Genomic DNA, 18,482 nt, shown 5'->3' with positions numbered 1-18,482 from the left:
TACCTCATTGTAGTTTTGATTTGCATTTCTCTAACAATTAGTGATGTTGAGCACTTTTCCTTGTGCTTCTTGGCCATCTGTATGTCTTCTTTGAAGAAATGTCTATTTAGGCCTTCTGCCCATTTTTGGATTGGGTTGTTTGTTTTTTTAATATCAGCATGAGCTGTTTATATATTTTGGAGATTAATCCTTTGTCCATTAATTTGTTTGCAAATATTTTCTCCCATTGTGAGGATTGTCTTTTCGTCTTGTTTTTGGTTTCCTTTGCTGTGCAAAAGCTTTTAAGCTTCATTAGGTCCCATTTGTTTATTTTTGTTTTTATTTCCATTACTCTAGGAGGTGGATCAAAAAAGATCTTGCTGTAATTTATGTCAAAGACTGTTCTTCCTATGTTTTCCTCTAAGAGTTTTATAGTGTCCGGTCTTACATTTAGGTCTATAATTCATCTTGAGTTTATTTTTGTGTATGGTGTTAGGGAGTGTTCGAATTTCATTCTTTTACATGTAGCTGTCCCATTTTCCCAGCACCACTTATTGAAGAGACTGTATTTTCTCCATTGTATATCCTTGCCTCCTTTGTCATAGATTAGTTGACCATAGGTGCGTAGGTTTACCTCCGGGCTTTCTATTTTGTTCCATTGATCTATGTTTCTGTTTCTGTGCCAGTACCATATTGTCTTGATTACTGTAGCTTTGCAGTATAGTCTGAAGTCAGGGAGTCTGATTCCTCGAGCTCCGTTTGTTCCCCTCAAGACTGCTTTGGCTATTCTGGGTCTTTTACATCTCCATACAAATTTTAAGATTTTTTATTCTAGTTCTGTAAATAATGCCATTGGTAATTTGATAGGGATTGCATTGAATCTGTAGATTGCTTTGGGTAGTATAGTCATTTTCACAATATTTATTCTTCCAATCCAAGAACATGGTATATCTCTCCATCTGTTGGTGTCATCTTTAATTTCTTTCATCAGTGTCTTCTAGTGTTCTGCATACAGGTCTTTTGCCTCCCTAGGTAGGTTTATTCCTAGGTATTTTATTCTTTTTGTTACAATGGTAAATGGGAGTGTTTCCTTAATTTCTCTTTCAGATTTTTCATCATTAGGGTATAAGAATGCAAGAGATTTCTGTGCATTAATTTTGTATCCTGCAATTTTACTAAAGTCACTGAGTAGCTCTAGTAGTTTTCTGGTGGCATCTTTAGGATTCTCTATGTATAGTATCATGTCATCTGCAAACAGTGACAGTTTTACTTCTTCTTTTCCAATTTGTATTCCTTTTATTTCTTTTTCTTCTCTGACTGCCATGGCTAGGACTTCCAAAACTATGTTGAATAATAGTGGTGAGAATGGACATCATTGTCTTTTTCCTGATCTTAGAGGAAATGCTTTCAGTTTTCCACCATTGAGAATGATGTTTGCTGTGGTTTTGTCATATATAGCCTTTATTATGTTGAGGTAGGTTCCCTCTATGCCCACTTTCTGGAGAGTTTTTATCATAAATGAGTGTTGAATTTTGTCCAAAGCTCTGTGTCTATTGAGATGGTCATATGGTTTTTATTCTTCAATTTGTTAATATGGTGTAGCACATTGATTAATTTGCGTATACTGAAGAATCCTTGCATCCCTGGGATATATCCCACTTGATCATGGTGCATGATCCTTTTCATGTGTTGTTGGATTCTGTTTGCTAGTATTGTGTTAAGGATTTTTGCATCTATAATCATCAGTGATATTGGTTTGTAATTTTCTTTTTTTGTAGTATCTTTGTATGGTTTTGGTATCAGGGTGATGGTGGCCTCAGAGAATGAATTTGGGAGTGTTCCTTCCTCTGCAAATTTTTGGAAGAGTTTGAGAAGGATGCGTGTTAGCTCTTCTCTAAATATTTCATAGAATTCACCTGTGAAGCCATCTGGTCCTGGACTTTTGTTTGTTGGAAGATTTTTAATCACAGTTTCAATTCCATTACTTGTGATTGGTCTGTTCATATTTTCTATTTCTTCCTGTTTCAGTCTTGGAAGGTTATACCTTTCTAAGAATTTGTACATTTTTCCCAAGTTGTCCATTTTATTGGCATAGAGTTGCTTGTAGTAGTCTCTTAGGATGCTTCGTATTTCTGTGGTGTCTGTTGTAACTTCTCCTTTTTCATTTCTAATTTTATTGATTTGAGTCCTCTCCTTCTTTTTCTTGATGAGTCTTGCTAATGGTTTATCAATTTTGTTTACCTCCTCAAAGAACCAGCTTTTAGTTTTATTGATCGTTGCTATTGTTTTCTTTGTTTCTATATCATTTATTTCTGCTCTGATCTTTATGATTTCTTTCCTTCTGCTAACTTTGGGTTTTGTTTGTTCTTCTTTCTCTAGTTCCTTTAGGTGTAAGATTAGATTGTTTATTTGCCATTTTTCTTGTTTCTTGAGGTACGCTTGTATAGCTATAAACTTTTCTCTTAGAACTGCTTTTGCTGCATCCCATAGGTTTTGGATCATCATGTTTTCATTGTCATTTGTCTCTAGGTATTTTTTGATTTCCTCTTTGATTTCTTCAGTGATCTTTTGGTTATTTAGTAATGTATTATTTAGCCTCCATGTGTTTGTGTTTTTTACGTTTTTTTTTTTTTTTCCTGTAGTTCATTTCTAATCTCATAGCGTTGTGGTCAGAAAAGATGCTTGATATGATTTCAGTTTTCTTAAATTTACTGAGGCTTGATTTGTGACCCAAGATGTGATCTATCCTGGAGAATGTTCCGTGAGCACTTGAGGTGAAAGTGTAATCTGTTGTTTTTGGATGGAATGTCCTCTAAATATTAATTAAATCTATCTGGTCTATTGTGTCATGTCCTTATTTATTTTCATTTTGGATGATCTGTCCATTGGTGTAAGTGAGGTGTTAAAGTCCCCCACTATTATTGTGTTACTGTCGATTTCCTCTTTTATAGCTGTTAGCAGTTGCCTTATGTATTGATGTGCTCCTATGTTGGGTGCATATATATTTGTAATTATTATATCTTCTTCTTGGATTGATCCCTTGATCATTATGTAGTGTCCTTCCTTGTCTCTTGTAACATTCTTTATTTTAAAGTCTATTTTGCCTGATATGAGTATAGCTACTCCAGCTTTCTTTTGATTTCAATTTGCATGGAATATCTTTTTCCATCCCCTCACTTTCAGTCTGTATGTGTCGTTAGGTCTGAAGTGGGTCTCTTTTAGACAGCATATGTATGAGTCTTGTTTTTTGTGTCCATTCAGCAAGCCTGTATCTTTTGGTTGGAGCATTTAATCCATTCACATTTAAGGTAATTGATATGTATGTTCCTATGACCATTTTCTTAATTGTTTTGGGTTTGTTTTTGTAGGTCCTTTTCTTCTCTTGTGTTTCCCACTTAGAGAAGTTCCTTTAGCATTTGTTGTAGAGCTGGTTTGGTGGTGCTGGATCCTCTTAGCTTTTTCTTGTCTGTAAAGCTTTTAATTTCTCTATTGAATCTGAATGAGATCCTTGCCAGGTAGAGTAATCTTGGTTGTAGGTTCTTGCCTTTCATCACTTTACGTATATCATGCCACTCCCTTCTGGCTTGTAGAGTTTCTGCTGAGAAATCAGCTGTTAACCTTATGGGAGTTCCCTTGTATGCTATTTGTCATTTTTCCCTTGCTGCTTTCAATAATTTTTCTTTGCCTTTAATTTTTGCCAATTTGATTAGTAGGTGTCTCAGTGTGTTTCTCCTTGGGTTTATCCTGTATGGGACTCGCTGACCTTCCTGGACTTGGGTGGCTATCTCCTTTCCCATGTTAGGGAAGTTTTCGACTATAATCTCTCCAAATATGTTCTCGGGTCCTTTCTCTCTCTCTTCTCCTTCTGGGACCCCTATAATGCAAATGTTGTTGCATTTAATGTTGTCCCAGAGGTCTCTTAGGCTGTCTTCATTTCTTTTCATTCTTTTTTCTTTATTCTGTTCTGCAGCAGTGAATTCCACCCTTCTGTCTTCCAGGTCACTTATCCATTCTTCTGCCTCAGTTATTCTGCTATTGATTCCTTCTAGTGTAATTTTCATTTCAGTTATTGTATTGTTCATCTCTGTTTGTTTGTTCCTTAATTCTTCTAGGTCTCTGTTAAACATTTCTTGCATCTTCTCAATCTTTGCCTCCATTGTTTTTCCGAGGTCCTGGATCATCTTCACTATCATTATTCTGAATTATTTTTCTGGAAGGTTGTCTGTGTCCACTTCATTTAGTTGTTTTCCTTGGGTTTTATCCTGTTCCTTCATCTAGTACATAGCCTTCTGCCTTTTCATCTTGTCTATCTTTCTGTGAATGTGGTTTTTGTTCCACAGGCTGCAGGATTGTAGTTCTTCTTGCTTCTGCTGTCTGTCCTCTGGTGGAGGAGGCTGTCTAAGAGGCTTGTGCAGGTTTCCTGTTGGGAGAGACTGGTCCTCTCTCTGCTTACTTTGCCTGTCTGTTCTTCCATGCTATTTACTTAATCCGTTAGAGCTCTTAGGGAATTAGTTATAATTATTTTAAATGCCTGGTCTGATAATTTCACATTCCTGCCATATCTGACTCTGGTTCTGATGTTTCCTCTGTTTCTTCAACCTTTATTTTTTGCCTTTTAAACTGTTTTGTAACTTCTTCTTTAATCCTGGACATGATGTACTGTGTAGCGGGAACTACTCTAAATAGAACTTTAGTAATGTGGTAATGAAGTGTGGGAAGAGTTGAAGCATTCTATAATCCTATGATTAGGTTTCAGTCTTTTAGTGAATTTATACCTCTGGACTGTTAATTCTCAGTGCTTTTCAACTGCTTCTCAGTTTTTTCCCCCCCTTCTTAGCAGAACAGGATGCCTAGAGTAGGTTGAAGCTGAGTATTTCCCTTCTCTAAGATCAGTTAGACTAATAATATCCCAGCAGGTTAGGCTTTGGGCAACTATTTTCTCTTGAAGACAAGTATTGTTGAAAAGAACAGAGTTTTCTGGTATATAGGCATATGTTAATTTATTGATCTTTGTTTTATTGTGCTTCACAGACATTGCAATTTTTACAAATTGAAGGTTTGTGGCAACCCTGTGTTGAGCAAGTCTATTCGCACCATTTTCCAATAGCATTTCTTCACTTTGTGTCTCTGTGTCACATTTTGGTAATTCTCGCCATATTTCATACTTTTTGATTATTATTATATTTGTTATGGTGATCCATATGATCAGCAATTTTTGATTTTTCCACTGTAACTGTTTTAGGGGCACCACAGACCATACCCATATAAGTCAGTGAACTTAACTGATAAATGTTGTGTGTGTTCTGACTGCTCCACAGATTGGCTGTTCCTGTGTCATCTCTCTTCCTCTCAGTGGGCCTCCCTATTCCCTGAGACACAACAATATTGAAATTAGGCCAATTAATAACCCTACAATTCTTCTAAGTGTTCAAGTGAAGAGTCAATCAATATGGCAAACTTCATGGTTGTCTTTAAAAAAAAATTATTGAAGTGTAGTTGATTTACAATGTTGTGTTAGTTTCTACTGTACAGCAGAGTGACTCAGTTATACATATGTATATGTTCTTTTTCATGTTCATTTCCATTACGGTTTATCACAGAATGTTGAATATAGTTCCCTGTGCTCTACAGTAGGACCTTGTTGTTCACTGTTGTCTTATTTCAAGACATTGCCACAGCCACCCTAAACCTCAGCAACCACCATTCTGATCAGTCAGCAGACATCAACACTGAGTCAAGACCTTCCACTAGCAAAGGTTATGATTCACTGAAGACTCAGACGATGGTTAGCATTTTTTTAGCAATAAAGTATTTTTTAATTAAAGTATGCATATTGTTTTCTTTAGACATATTGCTATTGCACACTTAATAGACTACAGTACAGTGTAAACATAATTTTTATATGCACTGGGAAACCAAAAAATTCATGTGACTAATTTGGTTGCAATATTTGTTTCATTACAGTAGTCTGGAACCGAACTGACAATATCTCTGACATATGCTTGTGTTTTAAAATGGTTCCTTTACTCCTCCCCATACTGGAAGCACAGAGGGATTTTCCCCTGATATTTAATGTGAGAACTTGGTTGAGCTCCTGAAGGTAAAACTCACAAAAGTACGCAGGTCCCCTTATGACGGGGTCCTCTGGTGTTTTTATTGTTCAGACTTGTCCAAAACTAACCTTTATTTATCTGTCAATTACAATTCAGGTTTTCCTCCCTGAGCACTGATTCCCTCCGAGGTTTAAGCTCATGGGTTTCAGGAAGTTATGATTCTTTGTATTTTCCTCTGTGTCTCCCCAATTTTGGGGGCAGCAAATTGTGCTGTGACCATACTTCTCGTGGATTTAAGAAGTATTGTTGATTCGTCAGCTTGTTCAGCTTTTACCTTGTTGTTAGGACGGAATGGCAACTTCTAAGCTTTCTACATGCTGGCCTGGAAACTGGAAGTCCTGCTTGTGAGTTTTTTAATTACAAAAGTAATACATGCTTAGTGTGTAAATGTTAAATAATACAAATACATGAAGTAAGAATTGAAAGCTCCTTTTCAGCTCACTTCCCGAGAGAACCATTTACAGCAGGCTGATGAGCAAACTTCCAGACATTTTGTTATACACGAACAATCATCCATCCATTTATCTGTCCATCTACCCATCCATCTTAATACACTCTGTGTATTGGTTTTCTAGGGCTACTGTAATAAAGTACCACAAAAGGAGTGGCTTAAGCAACATTTATTTTTACTTTTTTTCTTTCAATTTTATTGGCATATAATTGAAGTACAGCACTGTATAAGTTTAAGGTGTATAGCATAATGACTTGACATACATGTATTGCAAAATGATTACCACTGTTAATATCCATCACTTCATATAGTTACAAAAAATGTTTTAGGATTACTGTCTTAACAACTTTCAAATATACCATACAGCAGTGTTATCTATAGTTATTACTTTTCTTTTTGATGACGGCCATTTTAACAGACATGAGGTAGTATCTCATTGTGGTTTTAATTTACATTTCCGTGGTGAGTAGTCCTGTTGAGCATCTTTTCATGTACCCGTTGGCTATTCGAATATCTTCTTTGGAAAATATCTATTCAGGCCCTTTGCTCATTTTAAAATTGGATTATTTGCTTTTTTGTTATTGAGTTATATGAGTTCTTTACATTTTGTATATTAACCTGTTATCAGATACATGATTTGCAAATATTGTCTCCCATTCTGTAGGTTGCCTTTCATTTTGTTGATTATTTCTTTTGCTATGCAGAAGCTTTAGTTTTATGTAGTCCCATTTGTTTATTTTTAATTTTGCAGCTAATACTTTAGGAGTCATATTAAAAAAATATCATTACTAAGACCCATGTCAATGAGCTTTGTTTTCTATATTTTCTTCCAGGAATTTTATGGTTTCAGGTCTTATCTTTAAGTCTTTAATCCTATTCGAGTTGATTTTTGTGAGTGATGTATGAAAGGGGTCTAGTTTCATTCTTTTTCATGTGAATATCTAATTTCCCGAGCACCATTTATGGAAGAGATTGTCTTCTCCATTGAGTATTCTTGGTTTCTCATCAAATATATGTTGACGGCGTATTCATGGAATTGTTTCTGGTCTCTGAATCCTGTTTCATTGATCTATTGTCTGTTTTTATGCAACTATGATACTGTTTTGATTACCATAGCTTTACAATATACTTTGAAATTAGGAGGTATGATGCCTCTAGCTTTGTTCTTCTCTTTCAGGATTACTTTGGCTATTCTGGGTCTTTTATGGTTCCATATAAATTTTTTTTTATAATTTTGAAAATGTTTATTTGTTTATTCACACCCATATAAATTTTAGAAGTGTTTTTTCTACTTCTGTGAAAAATTCCAGTGAAGTCTTGATAAGGATTGCATTGAATCGGTAGATGTCTTCAAGTAGTATGGACATTTTGATGTTATTAATTCTTCCAATACATGAACAAGGGATATCTTTCCGTTTGTTTGTGTCTTCTTAAATGTCTTTCACCCATGTCTTATAGTTTTCAGTGTAGAGATCTTTCACCTCTTTCATTAAGTTTATTCCTAAGTATTTTATTGTTTTTGATGCTACTATAAATGGGATAGTTTTCTTTATTTCTTTTTTATATAATGTTATTAGTGTATAGAAATGCTACTGGCTTTTGGAAGGCAGCTATGCTCACCACTATACCACCAACGCTACATGAAATGTTACTGACATTTGTATGTTCATTTTGTATCCTGCAACTTTATTGAATTCATTGATTAGATCTAACAGTTTTTTGGTTGAGTCTTTAGGATTTTCTATATAAAAATCATGTCATCTGTAGAGTCAATTTTACTTCTTCCTTTCCAATTCTGATACATTTGTTTCTTCTTCTGGCCTGATTGCTCTTGCTAGGAATTTCAGTACTATGTTGAATAGGAGTGGGGAAGGTGGGCACTTTTGTCATGTTTCTGATTATAGAGAAAATCTTTCAAAATTTCACTGTTGAGTATGATGTTAATTGTGGGCTTGTAATATATGGCCTTTATTATGATGGGGTATGTTCCTTCTATACCTAATTTGTTAAGGGTTTTTATCATGAACAGATGTTGAATTTTGTCAAATGCTTTTTCTGCATCTACTGAGGTGGTCATGTGATTTTTTATTTCATTTTATTAATGTGATGTATCACATTGATGGATTTGCATATGTTGAACTATCCTTACATCCCAGAGATAAATTCCACTTGATTATATTGCATGATTCTTTTTTTTTTTTTTTTTTTGGTTGTGCTGGGTGTTCATTGCTGCGCATGGGCTTTCTCTAGTTGCAGTGAGCAGGGGCTACTCTTCATTGTAGTGCGTGGGCTTCTCATTGTAGTAGCTTCTCTTATTGCAGAGCACAGGCTCTAGGCACACAGGCTTCAGTAGTTGTGGCACATGGTCTCAGTAGTTGCAGCTCGCAGGCTCTAGAGCACAGGCTCAGTAGTCGTGGTGCAGGGGCTTAGTTGCCCTGCGGCATGTGAGATCTTCCTGGACCAGGGATTGAACCCGTGTCCCCTGCATTGGCAGGCAGATTCTTAACCACTGGACCACGAGGGAAGTCCTGCATGATTCTTATAACGTGCTGCTGAATTCAGTTTACTAGTATTTTGTTGAGAATTTTTACATCTATATTCATCAAGGAAATTGGTCTCTGGTTTTCTTTTCTTATAGTGTCTTATCTGATATCAAGGTAATGCTGGCATCATAAAATGAGTTAGGGAGTGTTCCCTCCTTTTTGAGGTTTGGAAAAGTCTGTGGAGAATTGGTGTTAATTCTTCTTTAAATGTTTAATAAAATTCAGTAGTGAAGCCATCTGGTCCTGGACCTTTTTTTTGCTCAGAGTTTTTTTTTTTTATTTCTGATTCAATCTCCTTACTAGTAATTAATCTGGTTAGATTTTCTTTTTCTTCCTGATTCAGTCGTGGTAGCTTGTATGTTTCTAAGAATTTTTCCATTTCTTCTAGGTTGTCCAGTTTGTTATAGTTGTTTATAGCAGTTCTTATGATCTTTTGTATTTTTGTGATATCAGTTTTAATGTCTCCTCTTTGGGTTATAATTTTATTGATTTGTGTTTTCTTTCTCTCTCTCCTTTTTTTTGGGGGGGGAGGTTTCTAGCTAAAGGTTTGTAAATTTTATCTTTTCAAAGGTCCAACTTTTAGTTTGTTATTTTTTTCTATTATTTTTCTACTTTTTATTTTACTTATTTCTGCTGTAATCTTTTTTTTTTTTTTTTGTGGTATGTGGACCACTCACTGTTGTGGCCTCTCCCGTTGCAGAGCACAGGCTCCAGACGCATGGGCTCAGCGGCCATGGCTCACAGGCCCAGCTGCTCCATGGCATGTGGGATCTTCCCAGACTGGGGCACGAACCCATGTCCCCTGCATCGGCAGGCGGACTCTCAACCACTGCGCCACCAGGGAAGCCCTGCTGTAATCTTTTATTTCCTTCCTTTTGTTAACTTTGGACTTTGTTTATTCCTCTTTTTCTAGTTCCTTGAGGTGTAGAGTTAGTTGTTTAATTAAGATCTTTCAATTTTCTTGATGTATGCATTTATGGCTAGAAACTTTCCCATTAGAAATGATTTTCCTGCATCCTATAAGTTTTGGTATGTTGTTTTTAATTTTTTTTTGACTCAAGATATTTTATAGCCCCTATAATTTTTCTTTGACTCATCGGTTGTTCAGAAGAGCATTGTTTAATTTTCATGTATTTTTGAGTCTTTCAATTATCCTCCTGTTATTGATTTCTAGTTTCATACCATTGTGGTCTGAGAAGATACTTGGTATAATTTCAATCTTCTTGAATTTGCTAAGACTTGTTTTGTGGCTTAACATATGATCTATCCTAGAAAATGTTTCATGTGCACTTGAGAAGAATGTTCTGCTATTGTTAAAATGTTCCAAACAAAATTTATCTTGTCTTAGTAATGGAGGCTAAAAGTCCAAGATCAAGGTGTCGGCAGGATTTGTTCCTCTGACAGCTGTGAGGAAGAATATGTTCCATACTTCTCTTCCTGATTCTGGTGGTTTACCGGCAATCTTTGACATTCATTGGCTTGTAGATGTATCACCTCAGTCTTAGCCTTCATCTGCACATGGTGTTCTCACTGTGTTGGTGTGTGTCTATATTTGAGTTTAAATATCTCCCTTTTATAAGGATATCAGTCATATTGGGTTAGGGCTTACCTTAATGACCTCATTTTAACTAATTACATCTTCGATGACTCTACTTCTAAATAAGGTCATATTCTGAAGTACTGGGGGATAAGACTTCAACATATGAAATGTTGGGGGACATGATTCAACCCCAAACCCTCTGTCTATCCAAACTGGAATCATTATGAGACCATTTTTCCATGATTTACTTTTTTCATTTATTGTGGACACATTGCCATGCTGGTATATACAGATCTACAGATTTTGGCATAATGCTCTATACTATACATTATGGTAATATATTTAGCTGCTCATTGAATAATGAACCTTTGGATGAGTTTCTACTTTTTCACTATTACAAATAACTCTGCAGCAAGCATATTTATATATACAACTTTATGTGTGTGTATTTGTTTTCAGACAGATACCTACAAGTGGAATTAATGAGGCAAAACTTTTAGGCATTTTATATTTTGTTAGGTATAGCCAACATTTCTTTTCTTGAACTTTAGGTCTTTCTCTCTGGCTGCATATTGCCCCTGCCCCTTCCACAATATTACACAAGCATCACACACTAAGCATTTGCAAAATTCTTTATTTCTTGTAACTTTTTTCCCACCCCTCTCCTTTTTCTTGTCCTCTCTATTCTGCCTTGTTGAATAGTGGGACTTTCCAGAGAGCCGACAAGTAAACAGAGGCTAATTCTAATCTTGTGTTTACTTTCAATTTCCTCTGCCTCTCATCTTCCTTTTACATAACAACAGAGGGAATTTTCTGAAATGCAAATTTGATAATACTGGGCTTTCGCTCAAAAAACCTTCAAACGTTCTTCTTTGAAATCAGGGTAAATTTGGTATATCTTAGCTTGGCACACAAGGCTATCCCTGATCAGCCCTACATTGCTGCTTCTTCCCTCTTGCCTACCACACCTTTCACTCTTTTGAGTCATACTGAAGTTTTAGTTCTAAGAACCTGGCCCACTCTTTCACCCTTCCTCACCCTTGTATACCATTTTCCTTTTGCCTGAGGGTTACCCTTACTCTCCCATTCCTACTGACCATCTAGAAAACTCCTTCTTATTCTTCAACTGATTTCTCTGATCCTCAGTTTTTCTATTTAGAAATAGATATAAAAACAACACGTGCATCTTGGTTTTGTAATAATTCAATGAAGTAATCCTATTTAAAGTCATCATCACACAGCCAAGCAGTTAGTAGATACTCAATAAATGTTAAATCTTCTTCCTCAATTTTCTTTGTGAGACATTTTTGTGACATAAGACATATCATTAGTAAATTTTAAAAAAAATCAGTAACAAGATAGTACATGGAAAGACATCTATGTTCAGTAAATGTAGATCTGAGTCGAATGGATTGGGTGAAACCAAGATATATGATATTGGTTACATTCTTTTAATCTAGTGGTTTGGTTGGTAGGGCTTGGTTGTTTGATTTTCTAAACATTTCATTATGTACTCTATGTACCCATCACTCAGTCTCAGTGGTTACCAACATTTTGATAATCCCGATGTGACTTTTTCTTAACAAAACCACCCTATCTACTTGTAATTGCTGCCACTTCACTTCTCCTCAAACAGCTGTTCCTAATACTTTTTAGCCCTTTTCTGGAAATAGTAGTAAATCTTACTATTCTGTAACTTTCAAAATATTCTTTCTTTTCCTTTTTGAGGACCATCTCTAGTCTTCTGGAATGGTCTTCATCTTTGCCAGTGTCTTAGTCTATTTGGGCTGCAGTAACAAAAATACCATAGACTAGGTGGCTCAAACAACAAACATTTATTTCTCACAGTTCTGTGGCTGGAAATCCAAGACCAAGGTGCCTGTAGATCACCTGGTTCCTGGTGAGGACTCTATTCTTGGCTTGCATACAGCCACTCTTGCTGTGTTCTCACATGGTGATAGTGGGGAGGCAGCTCACTGGGGTCTCTTTTAAAAGGGCACTAATCCCATCATGAGGATTCTACCCTCAAGATCTAATCACGTCTTAAAGCCCCCACATTCCATTGGATTGGCCAAAAAGTTCTTTCGGATTTTTCCATAAGATGTTACAGAAGAACCCAAATGAACTTTGTGGCCAACCCAATCATACCATCACATTGAGAGTTAAGATTTCAACATATGAAATTTGGAGGAGGGGGGACTACAAACATTCAGTCTATGACAGCCAGAAATCCTGAAAATCCCTTCTGCATGTTCACTGAAGATCCTCTGATAACATTCTCCTTAGCTAGAAAGAAGAACTTACTATAACCCACTCGGTTGTTTTTGTTCATCCCTCTTGGGCTTCATTTCCCTCTTTGTCTTGCTTACTCAGTCTTTTTTGTTGTGATTCTTTCTTGACTGGGAAGATGGAGACTAGCGGATGGATAATTATTTCTGTTTCCTTTTGGTCATCTGTTCATGCTATGCTGTCTGAACCACTTCTTTCTGTATTTCTATTTTTTCTGATTCTAAGGCACCTTGGAACTTAAAAACATGTCATTGTTCAGAAAGAAATGTGACCACATGAGATATTCTTAAATCAAAGCTTTGTTGAACGCCTAGCACATGTGACTTTCTGTATACTGTATATTACTCTCTGAGCTTCTAGGCAGGAGTGACACAGCTTCAGAGCCCTTATGCTCTTGTTAGGTGATAGTATATTCTCAACTTGACCCAAGAGTAGTACATCAACAATCTTAGTTCCACTGCAAATAATGCAAACCTAGGGCTTTGTACTCTGAGAGGCCATTTAAAAGGCAGAAGTTAGTGTGCAATGGACAGAAGGGCCAATAGAGCAGGGGATGGCTCTAGAAGGTGTAAGTCTGAGTCCCCTCTCTACCAAATACTCTCTCTTTGACCTTAAAAGCAACACATGATTTGATGATCTTCAGCTTTCTAATCTGTAGAAAATATTCAATAGTTACAGCTGCACTGCCACCTTGCTTGGTTGGTATAAGAATCAAATAAGGTAGGCCTCTGCAGTGTTAATATAATAATAATGAGAATTATTAGTAAGAGACAATCTGGGATGTCTTTCTGGAAGAAGTGGTAGTGAGGAACATGTGTGGTCAGAGGGAATACGTGTAAGAAGGAGGAATGTGGAGGGAATTGCTTTTGCTCTGTCTCTCCTGCTGATCCCAGGAAAGCATCTGCTAAGAAATCATTTGTCTCTCTTATGGGGCAAGAGATAGAGAGTCTTGCTCTCCTCAGATTATATCCAAGATGCTGGCCTTTAACTTGAAGCATGAAGCTTTTCAGATAAAATGAAGTTCCTGTGTTGAGACAGCTGTGCAGTGTTCAAGGAAGTCTGGGCACTGAGGATTCTTCTCCCTGTTCCTTCTACAGGTTGGTGAATTCTGGCATTACGTCAGGTGGTTGTGTAGCTCTGTGCTCGGTGCTAAGCACAAACAAGAATCTCACACACCTTTACCTACGGGGCAATGCTCTTGGAGACGTGGGGGTCAAGCTACTCTGTAAGGGACTCTTACATGCCCACTGCAAGCTTCAGGAGTTGGAGTAAGTCTCTGAGCTTATTACAGTGATGGGAATGCATGGTGGCTACAGGGAAGGGGATAGTTGAGGGGAATGTTGATGAGATCATCTATATCTGAGAGTCTTCCTAGGGCTTGGCTTCTTACAGGATTATGGGACTAGGAGGACCTGTACTTTTAGATGGTGTAAAGGTAAATACTGAAGTTCCTTTCACCATAAATCCCTCTACCACAAAAGAGTGGGGGTGGTATGGCACTAGTGTTTTAGGAAAATCTGGGGGGGAGACACAGAATTTGGGAAAAATCATTTCATAAACTGCTGTTAATCATTTGAACTACAAAATCCAGTAGACTGGAAAAAATATTCTCATCTGAAGAGGAGAGAATGATAACCCTTGGCACATAAGGCAGTTCCAAGCTTGTTAATCCTGAGCCTTTCCTGCATTTGAAATATTGCAGGCTAAGATCTGGAAGACGTGTGGAGGATAATTTAAGGGGACATTTTCTTGAAATCACCTTCTTTCTTGCAGATTAGACAACTGCAGCCTCACGTCACACTGCTGCTGGGGTCTTTCCACACTTCTGACTTCTAACCAGAGCCTGCGAAAGTTGAGCCTAGGCAACAATGACCTGGGTGATCTGGGGGTCATGCTACTCTGTGAAGTGCTGAAACAGCAGGGCTGCCTCCTGAAATGCCTGAAGTAAGTGTGCTCTGTAGAGATTTGTGTGACAGGGCTCCTATTGCTAAGGAAAAGTTGGCCAGTTTGCAAAATCCAAGTTGGCTTCATTTGCACTCTGGGTGAGGTTGGGCCTGGGCCAGTTGCAGATTTATATATGTATACAATAATTGAGTCATGAACTATGTATTCAATTTCATCCAGACATTTAGAATAATCAAGGTTCATCTGGGTGTGAAAAGACCTTTCATCCATATTCCTGAAAGAAACACAAGTCCCAATGAAAAATAGCCAAAGGGAATTGTATTTCTGTGCAAGGTATCATACTTTGTAGAACTAGACCTGTCCATGGGTCATCCTCTGCCTGGAACTTCCCCCCTTTGATATCCACATGCCTTATTCCTGTGCATCATTAAATTCTCTGCTCAGGGTTTTCTCTGTGAGTCTGACTGTACCCATCCTACTGAAAATAACAGCCCAGCATGCCTTTCCTCTTCTCTGCTTATTTTCCTCCATAGCGTTGACCATCATAATACATGCTATATCATTTTCTTGTTTATTTATTATCTATATCTTACCCCTAGTTTATAAATTCTGTTAGCCCAGAAATTTCTGTCCTTGACCATGGCCTCAAGGCTGAGAACCAATTGGAATACAGGTTTGAATAAACAGTAGTTCAGATCAGCGTTGTATCCTTGTGTGGACAGAGTGGAGCATGTTTCTTGCAAGAAAAGCCATTTCTAGAGCTAAGAGAAATAGGAACAAAAGGAATTATTGGTCAGGATGAAGCTGGGGACATTGCTGTATGTGGGCTAATTGACCTAGCCCTGAAGGACACTCTGGAGATAAGGGACAGGCTCAAAAGAGACTGGGGAATCCATGGATGCAGTCAACCTGTCTTGTGAGCTCAGGTTGCCATAACAAAATAGCATAGACTAGGTGCCTTAAACAAATCATAGACATTTATTTCTCACAGTTCTGGCAGCTGGAACATCCAGGATCATGGTGCTGGCTGATTTGGTTTCTGATGAGAGCTCTCTTCTGGGCTTGTTGTGTCCTCATGTGTACACACACAGAGAGAGAGAGAGAGAGAGAGAGAGAGAGAGATAGACAGAGATAGACAGAGAGTGTGTGCTGTGGTATCTCTTATTATAAGGGCACTAATCCCGTCATGAGGACCCACCCCCATGACCTCATCTAACCCTCATTACCTCCCAAAGACCTCATATCCAAATACCATCACATTGAGGGTTAGGGCTTTAACATATGAATTTTGAAGGAACACAAACAGTCCATAACACAACCAAATCAAGATTATTAGAAATGATTCAGGACAAATGGTATGATTTCTTAGTTAAGTTGCAAGGGAAATTTAAAAAAAGAGAAGGAGGAAGAACTGATATCAAAGAAGACTTGAGAGGCATACCAAGCAATTACAATGTGTGGACCTTTTCTTTTTGGCTGCATTGTGCGACTTTCAGGATCTTAGTTCCCCCACCAGCAATTGAACCTGGGCCATGGCAGTGAAAGCACCAAGTCTTAACAACTGGATTGCCAGGGAATTCCCAACGTGTGGACTTTATATGGCTCCTGATTAAATGAACATAATATAAAAGTTTTATCAGTTGAGGAAGTTTAAACACTGATTGGACATATATTGATATTTAGAAATTATTGTTAACTTTTTTGGATGTGCTAATGGCATTGCAGTTATGTTTTAAAAGTCTGCATTTAGTTTCACACATTGAAATACTTATAGATGCATGAACTGCTGTGTTTAAGATAATCCACTGATGTGAGGAGTGGGTGGGTGATAGATGAAACAAGATTGGCCATGAGCTGTTAACTGTCAAACATGGGTAATGGGATTCATTATACTATTCTCTCGATATTTGCACATGTTTAAACATTTCCAAACTCGAAGATTAAAAATATTGAATATCACAGAAACCACATTAGGCATGAAGTGCAGCATTGGAAAGCTTAGAAGTGTGAGGCTAAGTGAGGAGATGAGATTTTTAAAGCCAAAAACTGAAAGTGTTTATTTGAAGAGTACAATCCAAAGCTTCTCTATCTACTTTTACAGGTTGTGTGGAATGTATTTCAATTATGATACAAAACGTGCGTTAGAAACACTTCAAGAAGAAAAGCCTGAGTTGACCATTGTCTTTGAGCCTGCTCGGTAGTGGTGGAAGCAGGGCTGCCAGATGCCAAGGTTCTTTGCCTCCCCTGCCATCTAGGTGTGGATAAGTGGTAGTGAATACTCCTCCAGCAGGGTTAAGACCACCACACTGTGATTCTTCTGGTCCAGTGAGGAAGAGTGGAAGCTTGCTGATGGTGCCTTTGCCTAGAGGATGTGAGCATCTCCTTTACCTCTGGGTTGAAGACACCAGGGCAATAAAGTCATCAAACAACACAGGTCTCACCATAGTGCCTCAGTCAGAGGATGTGTTCCTCTTGGTGACCTCATGTAACTAACTCATTCAATAAAGCACTTTTTCTTTCTTTTTCTCTTTTTGCTCTAGCTCTCCTTTGCCTCATATCTTGCCCCCCCCGCCTTTTTGGTTACTTTTGACTGTGTCATTCCTCCTGCCATCTTTCTCTTAACTGACCAGAACAGAATGAGTTAACTGTATATTATGTTGCAATTTTGTGGCGGCAACTTATTTATTTTTAATCTTTGAACAGTTATATTTTCTAATAAAATAATTCATTTTATTGTATTGTAGCTGGTTGAAAATTTGGAAAATAGAAAAACTTTACTGTATTTATTGAGTTAATTTGTTTCCTTTCCTTAATTTTAAGAGAGGGTGCCTAGAAATCTTTTTACTTATTTATCTAAACTACTAAATATAAATTAAATTGCTTCATGTATTAAAAAATCTCTTTGCCAAACGATTCAATTGTAATGAATAAGGAAAAAAAAATGTCTTATCCTAACTCTGATGGTTGAAATTTCAGCTCTGGTAGGACAGGAGGTTGAAATCATGCAAAAGAAAAGTTTTAGTGTAGAGGGAGCCTATATTCATAAATAGAAGTATTACGTAGAAAATGCATTTTGCCTTCAGTTATAAGAACTTATCTTGGATTTATCACATTCCAGGAGCATTTCATCTACCACACTTCACATAGCATTAAATCATTAATATATATTGAATGATTGCTTCTCCACACATAGAGCAACCCTTAAACCACATGGAATTTTTCAGGATGGAAATACCACTTCCTTTTTCAAATGAGTCATCTAGACCTCTGCTTGTCAAAGTATAGCCTATGGTTTTCTTTGGTTTTCTATGGTTGATGTAAGGAGATTTTGCAAGAATGTAAATCAATCGAATTACTAAGTATGCTTTTTAGATGAGCTGACTTTTTCATGATAAGACTTTTTCAGTAAGGGAAGCAGTATGTGATTTATATTCTGGTGCAAAGTCTTTTTCTAGTCTAGGACTAGCACTTTTGAGTAACTCTGATCTCTATATTTGCTTTTTTGCATCTTAGTGAAGTGAGATATTGCAGACTGCCTCTCTGCCACAAACACCTTGACGTGCAGGATAAAACATAATTAGAAAAACACAGCTAAGCTGGAAAGACAGAAGAAAAATTTCTGTTCATTAAGATCTCAAAACTGTATTAAGAGTTTACCTTTC

General features: G+C 37.2%; 1 protein-coding gene across 3 annotated transcripts in view; it reads left to right on the top strand.

Moving 5' to 3' along the window:
* The window catches only part of NLRP3 (NLR family pyrin domain containing 3), a 55,389-nt gene extending 37,826 nt beyond the window's left edge, over positions 1-17,563 (top strand). For 2 of the 3 annotated variants that reach the window (XM_027084437.1, XM_027084438.1), the window contains 3 exons: positions 14,013-14,183; positions 14,689-14,859; positions 16,922-17,563. In XM_027084437.1, coding sequence (XP_026940238.1) covers positions 14,013-14,183; positions 14,689-14,859; positions 16,922-17,021 — 442 coding nt within the window. In that variant the 3' untranslated portion in view covers positions 17,022-17,563. Of the gene's footprint in view, positions 1-13,877; positions 14,184-14,688; positions 14,860-16,921 lie in introns of those variants that run through there. The other variant, XR_003428308.1, reaches the window with a different exon arrangement.
* Positions 17,564-18,482: the final 919 nt, after the last annotated feature.

This window comes from Aethalodelphis obliquidens, unplaced genomic scaffold (assembly GCF_003676395.1).
Source record: "Aethalodelphis obliquidens isolate GAN/ISIS:26980383/991018 unplaced genomic scaffold, ASM367639v1 scaffold53, whole genome shotgun sequence".
NCBI lineage: Eukaryota > Metazoa > Chordata > Mammalia > Artiodactyla > Delphinidae > Aethalodelphis > Aethalodelphis obliquidens.
Note: the sequence above shows the minus strand (reverse complement) of the source record. Positions and strands in the feature narration are given on the sequence as shown.